Source organism: Zosterops lateralis (assembly GCF_965231275.1).
Source record: "Zosterops lateralis genome assembly, chromosome: 28".
NCBI classification, from domain to species: domain Eukaryota; kingdom Metazoa; phylum Chordata; class Aves; order Passeriformes; family Zosteropidae; genus Zosterops; species Zosterops lateralis.
The window spans coordinates 4,981,088-4,995,637 of NC_139788.1; the positions used below are offsets into that span (position 1 = coordinate 4,981,088).

At 66.1% G+C, this 14,550-nt stretch overlaps 2 protein-coding genes across 3 annotated transcripts; one reads left to right on the forward strand and one right to left on the reverse strand.

Moving 5' to 3' along the window:
• Positions 1–69: 69 nt before the first annotated feature.
• On the reverse strand, positions 70–7,245 carry EXTL1 (exostosin like glycosyltransferase 1; the record flags this gene model as incomplete). 2 transcript variants are annotated; one of them, XM_083879609.1, is made up of 11 exons in its annotated part: positions 7,037–7,245; positions 5,373–6,616; positions 2,551–2,644; positions 2,363–2,470; positions 1,840–1,959; positions 1,624–1,756; positions 1,417–1,535; positions 1,063–1,158; positions 884–970; positions 595–755; positions 70–499 (listed from the first exon to the last, which is right to left on the reverse strand). In XM_083879609.1, the coding sequence occupies exons 2-11, from the start codon at positions 6,305–6,307 to the stop codon at positions 70–72; spliced, it is 2,283 nt and encodes a 760-aa protein (XP_083735735.1). In that variant the 5' UTR covers positions 6,308–6,616; positions 7,037–7,245. The 2 variants fall into 2 exon arrangements, with proteins under 2 accessions (XP_083735735.1, XP_083735736.1); XM_083879610.1 differs by lacking the exon at positions 7,037–7,245 and adding an exon at positions 6,812–6,890.
• Positions 7,246–9,470: 2,225 nt separating this feature from the next.
• PAFAH2 (platelet activating factor acetylhydrolase 2) lies at positions 9,471–14,262 on the forward strand. The gene is made up of 11 exons (XM_083879647.1): positions 9,471–9,537; positions 10,516–10,615; positions 10,757–10,904; positions 11,079–11,175; positions 11,266–11,334; positions 11,431–11,545; positions 12,773–12,886; positions 13,158–13,249; positions 13,347–13,517; positions 13,631–13,779; positions 13,981–14,262. Exons 2-11 carry the CDS (start codon positions 10,532–10,534, stop codon positions 14,073–14,075), a joined length of 1,134 nt encoding a protein of 377 aa, XP_083735773.1. The 5' UTR covers positions 9,471–9,537; positions 10,516–10,531; the 3' UTR covers positions 14,076–14,262.
• The last annotated feature ends 288 nt before the right edge of the window (positions 14,263–14,550 follow it).

Genomic DNA, 14,550 nt, shown 5'->3' on the forward strand with positions numbered 1-14,550 from the left:
GCCGCCCGCCCCCCCGAGGGCTCCGTGCACCGGGAACGGGACCCCCGGGGCCGCCCCCCCCGGCAGCCCTCACGGCTTCTCCAGGCTCGGGTATTTCTTGCGCAGGACGGAGACCTGGTCCTTGTAGAGGACGGGGTCGAGGCGCAGCTGCGAGGACAGCAGGGGCATGTAGCCAAACCAGTCGGCCAGCTGGTCGAGGCAGTCCTGCCGCCGGGAGGAAGGCCGGCTGCCGGCCGTGCCCTTCGCCTTGGCAGGGGCAGAGTGCGGGGCTGGGGGGCTCCGCTGCCCGGGCCGGGGGGTCCCCGCAGCCCCATCCCCGCACTCCGCCGGCTGGGCCACCCCCTCCTTGTGCTGCTTCCGCTGGGTCACCTTGATGGGCGGCAGCTTGGTGACAGCGGCCACCAGGACGTTCATCAGGATGTCCTCGCAGGCGGCCAGCCCGTCCACCAGCTCCCGCAGCCCCGCGGGCAGGTACTCGGTGAAGAGGCTGTGGTAGTACCTGCGGAGGGAGAACGAGGTGAGGGGCAGGATGTGGCCGAGCCCCCCGGCCCCCGCAGCCCCTCCCGGCCCCCGCAGCCCCTCCCGGCCGGGTACCGGTGGTAGAAGGCGGCGGCGGTGAGGACGATGGAGAGCTCGTTGGTCCATTTGGAGGTGTAGCCCCAGCGCCCCTGCTCGGGGTCCCAGAAGTGGCTCTGCGTGGGGAAGCCCACGATGCGCTCGGGGAAGCTGCGCCACACCGAGAAGGCAAAGTCCACCTGGGACGGGATGGGCGTGGGGTCACCCAGGGCAGAGTCACCCACCGCTGCCCCTGGAGGACACGGGGACAGGGGAACAGCCCTGTGGGACCACTGAGCATCCCAGGGATCCGGGGCCGTGGCCTCACCTCGCTGGTGGAGAGGCTGGTGTCCTCGTCCAGGCTCAGCACCGCATCTGTCTGGATGGCCTCGAAGGGGAAGAAGCGGTCGCTGAGCTGTGGGGGGAGGACACGGGTGGGGCTGTGAGGTGGCTGTTCCAGCTCCCTGCCCCTGTCCCAGATCCCTGCCTGCCTCCTGCCCCTCTCACCTTCCTCCTGCCCTGGATGATGGTCAGGGGCACGGCGCTCTGGGGCCATTTTCCGCTCGGGGGTGGGGGCTTCTCACAGCTCCACAGGACCACGATCTGCAACGGGAGGACAGGTGTGGCCAGAGAGGTTTGGTGAGCTCTCTGCTCCAGCCCATCCCAAACCCACTTGTAGCAGTTTGGACCAGGATAAACTCCCAGGTGGTCCCACCTCCAGCCCAGCAGGCTGCAGACACAGCTCTGCCCACCCAAAGGGGACACCATCGCCCTCCACCCCTAAACCCACCCATCCCCTCTCCAACCCACAGCACCCAGCCCACTGCATCCCTGGGTGATGCAGGACTCAGCTCCTCCCACCTGGGCACAGTACTGGGATCCAGAGACGGCTTGGATGAGCCTGAGGATGGGCTGGGACAGCGACCCCGCTTGTGACACCACCCGGATTAAAGCCGTGAACTTCTTGGAGGGGCTGTAGCCTGAAAAAAAATGGTGGGAGAGGGAAAGGAGAGGTGTTGTGGCATGCCCCGAGTTTGCCGTGCTCAGCCGGGGCTGACAGGATCCTACCGTGCTGCAGGTAGTAGAAGGGAAAATCCCCGAGGTGGGTGGAGAAGTCGGGCAAGACCAGGAGCCCCCCGGGCAGCGCGTTCCAGAGGAGGCGGGAGCGGGAGCGGGGCGGAGACAGCCGGTCCTTGATGATCTGCCAGAGGCCCGAGTGATGCTCCCAGCGCCCCGGCTGTGACCCTGGCAGCTGGGGAGGGGGGTTCGGGGTGGGGGGCTCACCTCCAGCGTGGTGTGCACGATCTTGTCCACGGAGGAGAAGTAGGCATCCCACAGGAACTGTGTCTGCTGCTGGAAGGCCAGCACACGCTCTGGGTGGATGCAGCGCACGGCAGAGGGGATCTGTGCCAGGGGAGCAGCGGGGTCCTCACCTCAGCTCCCCCCTTGCCTCTGTCCCCTCCAACCGTGCCAACCACCCCACAGGACAGCCCCTGCCCACGGGTGTGGTGCCACCCTCCCCCTGTGGGGCTGTGTCACCTCTCCCCGGAGCAGCATCGGGCTCAAGATTCCCGAGGATTCGTGCCTGGGAAGATGCTTCCCCCCGGGATGAACAGTGCCCCAGGACTGCAGCTGGGCTGGGACCCCCATTCCAGGCTGGGTCAGACCCTCCTGCAGCTGCCCACAGGAGCTCTGCCAGGCTCAGCTGTGAGGGGCTCACCCCCAGACTCGGCTGGGGGCTGCACCAGCACTGGCATCAGGACTGGGGGTCTGGTGCCCGGCCTGGGGCAGGATCTGGAGCCGGTACCTGCAGCAGGAGCCTCTCGCTGCCCACCACAGCAGCTTTGCCCCAGTCGATGGCCTCGGAGAAGGGCAGCTCCCAGCCGTCACTCAGCAGCACCGGGATGCAGGCGGCCTGTGGGGGAACCCCGCAGGCTGGGACAGAGTCCCCGGACCCCGGTGAGGGGGTCTCGGGTGCCCCAGCCCGCCCTGTACCTGCAGAGCCTCGAGGAAGCGGAAGGAGCCCAAGCGCCTGCCCCGGGGCACGATGCAGAAGGTGGAGTTGTGCAGCAGCTCCTGGTAGTCAAACCTGGAATGGGAGGTGGGGTGGGGGTCAGGCATGGCCCCCTCCCCTCCTGTGAGCATCCCAGAGGTGCTGCTGGCACCTGGCAGGTGGGGAGCCAATCCAGGGCAGCGTTAGGATGGGGTTGGGCTGGTTCAGGCTCTGAACATCCCTGGTTTTGTGGGAGCAGAGATCTCCTGGGGGATGAAGGGATGTACCTGGGCAAGAAGGGGGGTCAGGATAGGACCCCAGTGTCCTTCGAATGCACCACCCAGCTCCTCCCACCCCCCAGCAAAGACACCCCACGCAAGGCCACCACCTGAACCCTCGAGCCCGAAACTGCAGCGACTCCTGTGCCGTGCCCAGACCTGCAGGGCAGGACCAGCCCTGCCGGCCCTGGCAGCGCTCGGGGGCGGGCAGCGGTGCCCCCCCGGCCGGGCTGGCCCGTGGGGCTGTCAAAGCCCCTTCTGTGCCGTGCCGGGGAGAGGCTCGGCCGCTGCCGGGTCCCTGCGGCCGCGCCGGAAAATCCAATATTGACTTTAGGTCGGGACAGACCCCGTCTGTTCCTGCCCGCGGGGAGGGGCAGCCGCTCCTCGATGGGCTGTGGGGGAACTCGCATGGTCCGGCCGGGTGGGGGGGAGGCTAAAAAGAGCTCTTGAAATGTGTTGGTCCCCGGAGGAAGGGTGTCCCTGCGGTGGGAACGCGGTGCTGGTGCCAGGCTGGGAGTCGAGGCTGTGTCACTTCTGTGGGTGCTGGAGCACTCCGGCACATCCCGGCACTCTGGGATGTGGGAAATCAGCCCCCGTGCCAAGGCACAGAGTTTGACAATAAAATCCGTCTCTGGATGAACCTCCCCAAGGTCTCCAAAGGACGCCAAACCCCTTGGCCCGTTAACTCTGAAAACCCTGGCCGGGCAGCCGGCGGGGTGACAGCGCCCAGAGCCCGCCACGAAACCACAGCAGCGACAGCCACATCCCCGGGCCAGACCGGCTGTCACCGCTCCTCGGGGACCCCGAACCCTGCCGTGACCCCCGGCAGCTCCGGGGGGCCGGGTGGGCAGCGGGCCCGTCCCGGGGGTTCCCTCGGCGGCCGCGGGGAGCCTGGCGCCGGCCGGGCTGCGGGGCCGGAGCCTCCCGATGGAAATACTTCGCTCCTGACGCGCTGCGGTTTCCGGGCAATCGCCGTCAGGGCTTCCTTGTTTTGTCAGCAGCCGGGACGGGCGCCCGCCGCGCTCCCTCGGCCCGGCCCCTCCGAGGCTCGGGCCGGGCACGGTGCCACCGGCGGCTCCGCAGAGCCTTCCCCAGCCCCAGCGCGGGGCCGCGGGGCCGCCACAAGCCGCCCTTTATCCCAGAACAGAACCGGATTGTTTGGGGCAGCCCCTCGGGCGTGAGGAGGATGATGGAACCCCCAGCAGGGCCTTCCCCTGCCTCCACCGGGACGGCCCCGGGTGAACGGCGGCGCCGGGGTCTCACTTTGTCCCCTCCCTGCTGGCCCGTCCCCTGGCCGAGTCTGGGAACCTCTCTCCGGGCAGGAGGGCGGCAATCCCGCGGGAGGTCGGGCAGAGCTGGCTCTGCTGGAGATGCCGGTGGTTTCCTGCCCGGTGTTCCCCAGGGAGGAGCGGGGTGGTGGAGGCTCCGGGTCACACACGAGCCCGCTGCCCTGTGCCACGTGTTCCCCATCCCTCCCCTGCCCAAAGCCATCCTGGGAGAGGTGTAAATCTCCCTGTATTTGCGAACAGCATTAGGGGATTACCTGGGTGGGCGGATGGGGGGGAATTCTCACCCCGCTGCCCCTTGGCACAGCCTGGGGCTGACCTTGGGCCTGCTGTCCTGCCAACCCCACTGTCCTGCCGTGCCCCATCCCGAAGAGACTGTGCTGCATGTGCTGACCCCGCTGGGCTGGTGGCACCCTCCAGACAGGGCCATGTGGTGCCTGGCCCATCCCAAAGCCCCGGCTAATCCCAGTGCCAGCACCCCAGCTCCACTTTTACCTCCCGGCACCTCCTAAGACGCTTTGAGGATGATGCCCAATGTGGCCTCTCCCCATCTGCTCTCCAGCCTGGTGGCTGGGGAATGTCCCCAGGCAGTGGGACAGGCCTAGTCTGTGTTTACTAGCCCTGGATTTGGTAGCTGATGATGGGTCCCAAGTAGTGGGATGGGGACGAGAAGAGCTGGCATGTGTCCCTGCAGAACGGAACCCCCCAAACTCACAGAACTTTGTACCCCTAGTTTTTCCACCAGTGTGTCCATCACACGCTGCCGCCACCACATCCATTTGTGATGGGGGACCCCCACCCACCACCACCAATTGAGCTCAGGGCTGCCCACACTGGGACGGCCACAGCCCCGCCAGTTTTGTGGGATTTTCAGTGGAGCCAGTGAGGGGGGACGTTTCGGGCTCATCTCCAAGAGAAACGTTTATGTTGGGGGAGAGCGGGAGGGGGGAGAAGAAAAGCGTCATTCATCAGCCTTCGGAAAAAGGGAAATCGTATTAGAGGCGGTGGCAGCGATTGCAGATAAGAGCTGCTCTCGCCAGATTACTCCAACTTTAATACAGAGCAGGGAAGCCCTGAGCAGGCAGCACCTCGCTCCCCACTGCACAGTGAAACCCTCACCCCCTTCAGGAGAACCCAAAACTTCCCTCTCTGCAGGTCCAGACGCCACAGACGGTCACGGCTGCACCCCAGAGTGGCAGGAACACTTGTGGGGTGTCCCATCACCCCAGAGCCTCCCTTCCCTCCCCATCTCTGACTCACCTTTCATAGTCGACGTTATCCTTGTCACAGCGCGTGTCCTTGTGCTTCTCCCAGTCCTTGCCGTGCTTGCAGGTGGTGAGGGAGATGATGTCCTTCCCGTTGTGGATGTGGTGCAGTGCATTCCTGGTGCCAGAGCCGATGCCGGTCAGGTACCTCTTCCCCTTGAACACCAGCAAGTATTTCTTTTTGGGGGGCACCGAGTCCTGGTAGAGCCAGCCCCTGTCCCCACCGCGCTGCGGGTGGTCCTTGGAGAACAGAGGGATGGAGACGTCGAAGCCGGGCCGGAAGCTCTGGGTGTCGAAGCTGGCTTTGGCCAGGATGGCCTGGCCGATGTCGAAGCCCAGCTCCCCGGTGTAGCCGGGCCAGGTGCCCGAGTAGAGGTTGAAGATGAGGTGGTTCCTGCCGCCGTTCCAGAGGGGAAACCCGCGGATTTTCTCGTCCACGTTGCGGACGTACTGTGCCGAGAGGTGGTCGCGGTCCAGCGTGTCGATGCTGAGGATGAACAGACAGGCCTCCTCGGGGTTCGGGGTGTGGTAGCGGGAGCGCTCGATGGAGCTGAGGATTTTGCTGTAGGTCTCTGAGACGGGCTGGCCCCGCTCCTGGGGGTAGGTGAACACTTTGAAGCCGTGCCTCTCGCACCTGGAGAAGTCGAAGCAGGTTTCCATCCGGCATCTGCTGGTCTTGTAGACGCTCAGCCACGCCGCCCGCCGCTCCCGGGGGGACAGCAGGGCAGGGTCCCCATCCCTCTGCAGCTCCTCGGGGTCCGCAAAGCTTCTGAGGAGGGTCTGATCCGTCCAGCGGGGCCAGCTCCTCCGGGCTTCCACTTTCCTCCCGGAAAAGAAAGCGAAACGGCGCAGCTGATCCCCTCCGAAGAAGAAAAGCAGGAGCCAAGAGGCGAGGAAAGTCAGGAAAATGTATTTCTTCCTGGTCTGCATAGGTTCACACGCAGCCCCAGCTCCTCATCGGGCTCAGGTGGGTGCCAGAGTCCGGTCAAGAGGCCGATGTTCCCAACCCCAGGTGGGTGGTGGGACGGCTCCTGGCCCCCAGGTATTGTCCTGTGTCCTTGCAGCCTGTGACAATCCTCGCTTTCTGCCCGCCCTGCCCAGGGCTGTGCTGGTTTTTCGGGACTGTCCCGGTGTCCGGCTGCAGAGCAGAGCCCGGTGCCCGGTGTCCCAGCCGCTCACTGCTCCGGGCCCCCGAGCCGCGACAATGACATTTCCATCGCTTGACCCAGCTTCAAATCCCTGGAGAAAGGGAGAGGTCGCGTCGTCACCGTCCTGTCGCCGCCAACCGTGTCACCACAAGTGGCTCCACACATCCCCGCGGCGGGACCCCCCTCCCCAGCTCCCTTGGGAATAAAACCCTGGGAATAAACCCTCCCGCAGCCGCCGGAGCCCCTCTCTCTCCCCTGATCGTTCCCTGCCCGGTCCCCCCGTTACCTTCGGGGAGTCGCGGCCCCGGGTGGGTGTGGGGCCGCCGTGTCCCGGAGCCCCGATCGCCGGCTGCCCGCGGCCCCGGGCTGCATCCCCGGCAGGGAAAGGCGGCGGAGCGGCCGCCGGGCTCCCGGTGCGCGGCCGGGCGGAGGAGCCGCTGCGGGAGGCTCCGCACAGCCCCGGGACCGAGACCGAGACCGGGGCGCTGGGCGCGTGCGGCCCCCTTGTCACCTTGTCCGTCTGTCCCTGCGCTGGGCTCTCTGTCCCCGTGTCCCCCCGGACGCCTGTCCAAGACCCCAGCTGCTCTCCCTTGTCCTCCTGTCCCTCCCTGGGACTGGCTGTCCCCTGTCCGTCTGTGTCCCCGCCGGGGCTAACTGTCCCGCTGTCCCCCTCGGAGCTGGCTGTCCTTTGTCCGTCTGCCCCCTGGGACTGTCTGTCCCCTGTCCCCTCCCAGATCGGGCTGTCCCTGGTCCGTCCGTGCGTCTGTCCCGCCCAGGGCTGGCTGTCCCCTGTTCGCTCCCGGAGCTGGCTGTGCCCTGTCCTCCTGTCAGTGCCCGCGGGGCCGGCTGTCCCCGTGTCCGTGTCCGTGTCCCGCTGTCCGGCCGGTCCCGGTGGTCCCGCGTCCCCCCCGCGCTCCACGTGCCCCCCCCGCCCGCATCTGGCACACGGCGCCCTGGCCCCGCCCCCTCCCCGTCTTGCCCCGCCCCCGGCCTCCCATTGGCTCGCATCTCATAAGAGTGGGCGTGTCCACCGGAGCCCCGCCCCCAGGCTCGCGCCGATTGGCCGCGCCCACGTGGGATTTTGCGGCGGGGGGGGGGAATCCCCGCGCGCGCCGGGGGTCCCGGGGGGGCCGGGGCTGAGCGGGGCCCGACCCGAGCCCGTGTCCCCCTGGCCCCTTGTCCCCCTGTGTCCTCCTGTGTCCCTCTGTCCCTGTGCTCCCGTGCCCCCTGTCCCCGTGTCCCCATGTCCCCGTGTCCCCCTGTGTCCTCTGTCCTTCTATCTCCCTGTCCCCGTGTCCCCTGTGTCTTCCGTCCCTCTATCCCCTTGTCCCCGTGTCCCCTGTGTCCCCCCATCCCCGTTTCCCCCATCCCTGTGTCCCCCTATCCCTCTATCCCCCTGTCCCTGTGTCCCCTGTGTCCCCCTGTCCCCGTTTCCCCCATCCCTGTGTCCCCCTATCCCCCTATCCCCCTGTCCCCGTGTCCCCCCTGATCCCCAGGTCTCAGCCCCTCTGTTCCCCGGGGGACCCCAAAGGGACGGGGCAGTTACAGGGCAGCGATGGGGTCATGGGGCAGCGTGGGGAGCAGGGACACAAACACAGCTGAGGCACTTCCACCAGTGACACCCCTGGGTTCCAGCGACCCCCGGGCTCCAGGGACGCCCCCGGGGTGGCAGGTGGCCCCCAGGCGGGTTTGGAGGGACGAGCCCTTGTGCATCCTGGCAATGTCCCCGCCAGCTCCCAACACGGCCGTGCCCGCGGCCCCAGGGACTGTGGGGCTCACCCTCTCAGGGGGCAGAGGTGGGTCCAGGCTGGCCTGAGCCCCCAGATCAGGGTGAGCTCTCTTGGCGGGGGGACAGGAACAGGAGCCAAGCAGGACTTGGGCCGAGTTAACCCCGTTAAAGGCGGTCCCTGTGAACACTGTGAGCCCACTGCGGTGACAGCCACAGCACCGGGACCCCCGGGGCTCACCGGGGAACCCACAGCCCCGCCGGGCTCAGCCTGGAGCAAGAGCAGGATGGCCCCAAACAGCCGAGTTGTCACCACCGCCTCCCTCCAGGACTCTCTCCCAGGGTGATTTGGGGTGCTGGGGGGGCTGACCCCATTCCGGCAGCCGGGCGTGGGCCGGGCCTGGCAGCACGGACAGGTCCGGGCCCGTCTCTCCCACCCCGTCCCGGCATCCGCGGCCACGGCAGCCGCCCTCGCCCTGCCCCGCCGGCCGGGCAAGCCGGGACCGGAGCGCTGGATCCCGGCCATGGGTGTGACAGCCCGGCCGCCTCGGCCCGCGGCGGCATCGATCACCCCGGGCACGGCCTGGGGTCCCCTCTGCCTGCCCCAGCCGCAGGGACCCGGGGGACACAGACCCAGGCAATCCCAGGGCTCTGTCCAGCACCCAGAGCGTGCCTCAGTTTCCCCAGTCACCCAGGGGAGCCTGGAGCGGGGCTGCGTGTGTGGGAGCTTGGTAGAGACGGTTTTCACCAAATCTTTGGGTATTTATTTGCCAGCCTGGCTGGCTCGGCCCCGCAGGGAATTAATCCCTGGCCGCAGAGGGGATTACTGGGGACCTGGGGCCGCTTGAGCTCCAGAAAGCGGATTAAGCAAAGGACAGGGAACGTGGGGATGGGCAGTGAGAGCCCCAGAGCAGCGCTGGCCTCTGGGGGGGACAAGGGGACAGTCCCGGGGACAGGAACCCATCTGGGTGCAGACACGGGCAGGGCAGCCCTGGCTTGGGGTGCTGCCCACGGGCACAGCCCATAGAGCGGGGACACGGCTGCCGGGGGGGGCTGGGGTGGTGCCCTGAACTGGGGGCACTGGGAGCTGTCATTTTGCACTGGTGACACCGGGAGCCGTGTCCTGTCCCGGGGTCAGCGGCTGCTGTGATTCCGTGCCGCTGACACCGGGGGCCGTGTCCCGTACTGGTGGCTACTGGGAGCTGTAGTCCAGGGCCACGGGAGGCGCCGGGAGCTGTAGGGCAGAGTACACTGGGACGTGCTGGGAGCTGTGACCCGGTGTACTGGTGTGTGCGGGGAGGGGGACACCGCGGGGTACCGGCTGCTGGGAGGGCACCGAGGGAAACTCGGAGCTGGGACAGCCCTGGAAGCTCGGGAGGGGCACTGGGAGCCGCAGGGGGAGCCCGGGGCGGGGGCACCGGCAGCTTTCGGGGAGCACTGGGAGCTGCGTAGGTGGGGGCACTGGGAGCTGGGGTGGAACTGGGAGGCGCTGGGGGCTGCGGGGAGCAGAGGGAACTGGGGAGCACCGGGAGCTGGGGGTCACTGGGGACTGGGGGACAACTGGGAGCTGCGATGGTGACTGGGGGCGCTGGGGGGAGCGCTGGGAGCTGCAGGGACGGCTCTGGGGGACGGGCCCTGGGAAGCGCTGGGAGCTGTAGTCCAGTTACGCCTACTGGGAGGTGTGGTCCGGGCTGTGGCCATACTGGGAGGTGTGGTCCGGGGCTGTGGCCATACTGGGAGGTGTGGTCCGGGGCTGTGGCCATACTGGGAGGTGTGGTCCGGGCTGTGGCCATACTGGGAGGTGTGGTCCCGGCTGTGGCCATACTGGGAGGTGTGGTCCGGGCTGTGGCCATACTGGGAGGTGTGGTTCGGGGCTGTGGCCATACTGGGAGGTGTGGTTCCGCAGCCCCGGGCGCTGCTGGAAGCTGTAGTTGTGCACTGGGGGGTGCAGGGTCCTGTCCTCCCGTGGGTGCCAGCCCCGCAGTGACCCTCTGCAGTGTCCCCAGCCCTCTGTCCCCGCGGGGGGACAGGACCCTCAGCAGGGTGGCCGTGGGCAGCCCCACGATTCCCCGGAGAGGAACGGGGGGTCTCATCCCTGAGCAGCCCCGAGGGGCTGTGCCCTGGGAACTCGAGGACAGGGGTGGAACTGGGGGTCTCTGGGGGCTGCTCGGGGTCTGGGCAATGGGAGAGGGGCGGGGAAAGGAGGAGGGGGCGGGTTGGGGTCCCTGGGGTGGGGACAGACACTGACCCGGTGTCTCCCCCAGGCTCGGCTGCGGCAGCATGGGGGCGATGCTGGCGCTGCCCCCGGGGCAGGGACCGCACCAGGTGGGCTGCACGGATGTCATGGTGGGCCACACGCGGCAGGTACGGGCCTGGGGACGGGGTGAGCATGGGGACAAGGACAGGCTGCCATCAGAGCAGGGTGGCTGCAGCCGGCTGGTTTTGGACACGGCCACCACCCTCTGTGCTGTCCCCACGGTGTCCCCCCTTCCTTGTCTCCCCCAGGGGCTCTTCCTTCGCCTCTTCTACCCGTGCCTGCCGCGGGCGGGGGCTGCGGAGCCGCTCTGGATCCCGCGCTCCGAGTACTGCGGGGGCCTGGCTGCTGCCACCCTGGGCCGGCGCTGGTGCTCCCCCCTGCTCAGCATCGCCATCGGTGAGGGACATCCCCGCCCTGGGGGATCCCCGCTCCTTAGGGACCCCCACCCTGGTGGGGTCCATTCCCACCCCCGTGCCCGGGTGGGTGCTGCAGGGACCTGTTCCAGCAGGAGCAGCAGCTGCACCCCCTGCCCGTGTCCCCCCCTTTCCTGGGGGTTTCTCCTCCCTGCAGGCTCCTGCAAGGTCCCGGTGAGCTGGAACGGGCCTCTCAAGCCCCGCAGCAGCGGCTACCCCCTGATCATCTTCTCCCACGGCCTGGGAGCCTTTCGGTACCGTGAGCCCTGAGCAGGGCTGGGACAGTGCCCTCCCTGGCCCTGCTCAGAGCTGCCCTGACCCCTCTGCTCCCATCGCCCTTCCAGGACCTTGTACTCCTCAATCTGCACTGAGTTGGCGTCCTGGGGCTTCGTGGTGGCAGCGCTGGAGCACAGGTGGGTGCCCGGGTCCCCACCACATTCATACCGGGGCTGCTGGGGCATCGTGCCCTGGGGAGGAGCTCGGTGTCCCCTTCCCTCCTGCCCCCACAGGGACCATTCTGCTGCCACCACCTATTTCTGCACGGCAGAGCCTGGGACAGAGGAGTGGATCCCCTTCCAGCGGGTGCCCCAGGGGCAGAAGGAGTTTTATTTCCGAAACAAGCAGGTACCAGGGCTGGGGTTCAGGGCGGGTGGGCAGAGGGAAAGGCTGAAATTCCTCCTGCAAGCCAGGCTGGCCCTGCATCCCTTCCCAGTCATGTATTGCCGCAGTGCTGGGGCTGAGCTTTCTCCATGGAGATGAGAAAAATCTGTTCAACCTGTTTCTCTCTCGTTTCCTGGGTCCAGCTGACCCTGGCAGGGGCCAGGCTGGGCTGTGCCATGGCCCTGGATAATGTCCCCCACACCCTGGGGAGAACAGGACTCTGTGCCCAGCCCAGCTCTGCACCGGCTGCTGGGTCTGTTCCCACATGGATTTTTGTCTCTCTGGGATTATCCCGGACAGCTGCTTGCTGGGGAGCAGGAAGGTTTCCTGCTGAGCCAAGTTCCCCCCCTCTGTTTGTTTCTGCCTCATTTAAAAGAACAGCAAGTGAGGGTTAGTAGTGGAAAAGCTCTCTAGGAACGGAGGTGCTTTTGGCAGCCTTAAATCACCTCCCAGCCTGTTATTTTTGTGTGTGCTCTGCCTCATGGCACATTGCACAGAAAAGGGAAACAGTTTTCCTTGAGCCCAAGAGCAGAAATGGTGAGGGAGAAAGAGAAAGGACTGATGAATAGAAGGAAAGAGTTGCCAGGTCAATCTCAATTCCAGCATTTTCTGTGTTGCAGGGAGCAGGAGAGGTTTTCATAAGGGTTTTTTTGTCACCTGTCACCTTAAATGTGCACAGACATCAGCACCGGTGTCCTTAGAGCAGCTGAGGACGTGGCCTCAAAGTGGCTCCAAGTCAGGGCATCCTCTCCCTGAATCATTTGGGATTTTAGGATGCTCCTGGGTGGTGCCCCTGAGCTGGGTTTTAGGGGGACATCCAGGTTTGCTCCTGGGTTAGGGGTTCTGGGGTCCCTGTGGGGGTTTGGAGCAGGGGGTGGCTCGGCTGGGGGGCAGCTGGTGAGGATCCCAGACTCTCCCTCCTCTGCTTCCCCCCCCCAGAGCAGAGGCTTTTGCTCATCTGCTGCCAGATTAACTGAATTCAAAGCAAACACCAAAGAGAAACCATTCCACCAACCGCGCCGTGTCCCTGTGGGAGCCCCACGCCTGCTTTGGCGCTTGCTCCAATCCAGGGAGAGCCTCACTGGAGACAAGCACTGCAGGAGCGAGCCTGGAGGGGTCCTGGGGGGAAGGGGTGACCCCACATTTGTGGGTTTGGGGCTGGGTTTGCCAGGGAAGGGCTGACTGTTGCAGGTTCACCAGAGAGCTCAGGAATGTGTGCGGGCGCTGCGGCTCTTCCAGGACGTCGCCGGTGGCAGATCTGTCCCCAACATCCTTCACCAGGGCTGGGACCTCTCCGTGCTGAAGGTACCTGGCTCTGCCAGGGGGGCTCTGGGTGCCCCTTGGTGGCAGGATCAGTCCTGGCTGCCTGAGACTTTTCCTCCTGGGACAAGAAGGGTCAGTGCAGAGCCCCAGCCCTCCAGCCCCGACTGCCAGAGCCCACCACCAACAGTGGGACACGGCATTTCTCCCTTCCAGAGAGACTCTGCTCATCTTCCCTTGGCTTTTTCTTCCCCAATTAGAGACCTCCAGCCCCCGTGAGGTTTGGGCTGACTCCTCAGCCCTCTCTCTTTTGCAGGATAACCTTGATCTGACCAAAGTGGCCGTCATGGGCCATTCCTTTGGGGGGGTGACAGCGGTGCTGGCCTTGGTGAAGGAGCCCAGCTTCAGGTAAGGCGTGGCAGGGACAAGGAGCTGCTGAGGCTCTGGGAACACGGGCTCATCCTGGTGGGAGGGGGAGCTGTGGTGGGTGCCTGTCCTGCTCCAGGTGTGCCGTGGCTCTGGATGCCTGGATGTTCCCTCTGGAGAACGTGCTGTACCCCGAGGTGCCCAAGCCCGTGCTCTTCATCAACACTGAGAAGTTCCAGACTCCAGAGAGCGTTGCCAAAATGAAGAGGTTGAGCTCCAGAAACAGCCAGACGAGGATTGTGACCGTGCTGTGAGCCGGGGGCTGGCACCCACCCGCTGCAGGGAGCACCCCTGGGTGTCCCAGCAGGAAAACCTCCGGGTTCTGCTGCACATCCCACTGATGCACATCCCTCCCCTTTGCAGGGGAACCGTGCACGAGGACCAGACCGACTTTGCCTTTCTCCCTGGGAAGCTCTTCAGCCTCATCTTCGGCAGGAGGGGGGCCCTGGACCCCCACAAGACTCTGGCCATCACCAGCCGGGCAGCTCTGGCCTTCCTGCAGAGGCACCTCAGTATGGCCCAGCCTGGGGGAGCAGGGTGGGGGCTTGGGGGGCACCAGAGCTTGCTGTCTGGGGGGGATGTGGGGCAGGCTCTGCCCCCCAGGGCTTGGGGCTGGTGCTTCCCCACTGAGGGGTCTGGTGGCTGCCCCTCGGTGGCCCCCGTCACCTGGAGGGGTGATGAGGTAACCCTGTCACCGTCTGTGCCCCGCGCAGAGCTGGAGGAGGAGTTTGGTCAGTGGGACGAGCTCCTGGAAGGTGTTGGGGACTCGGTGGTTCCGGACTCGCCCTTCAGCCGCTCGCACCTGTAGCTGCCCCGGGGGCAAAGTGACTCCTCCCTGCCCGGAATGGAGGAGCCAGGGAGGACAGGAGGACCCCTGAGGAGAGCAGGACATGGGGACAGTGCTGGTGGTGACCGAGGTGCTCGGGGAATGTGCCAGGAGAGCCCTCCCTGCTCCCTGCACTGAGGGCTGTGGGAATAAAATCCCCAGGGATAAAGACTGAGTTGGCTGTCACAGAGTAATGAAACCACAGAGGGGGTTGGGTTGGAAGGGCCTTTAAAGACCATCCTCAGCTTCGCTGTGGGCTGGGGGTGGTTCAGCCACAGCTAAAGGAGATGCAGCGTGAGGGCTCCAAGCACAAGGGCAAGGAAAATCCTGTAATTGTCCTGGAAAACCGTGCAGATGGCTGACTCCACGCCTAAACTCTGCAGGGGGAAAGGAGGAGGATGCTTTTCAGCAGGCTGACTGGAAGGAGGAGTCTCTGAGTACCCCAGCAGTGCAGGGA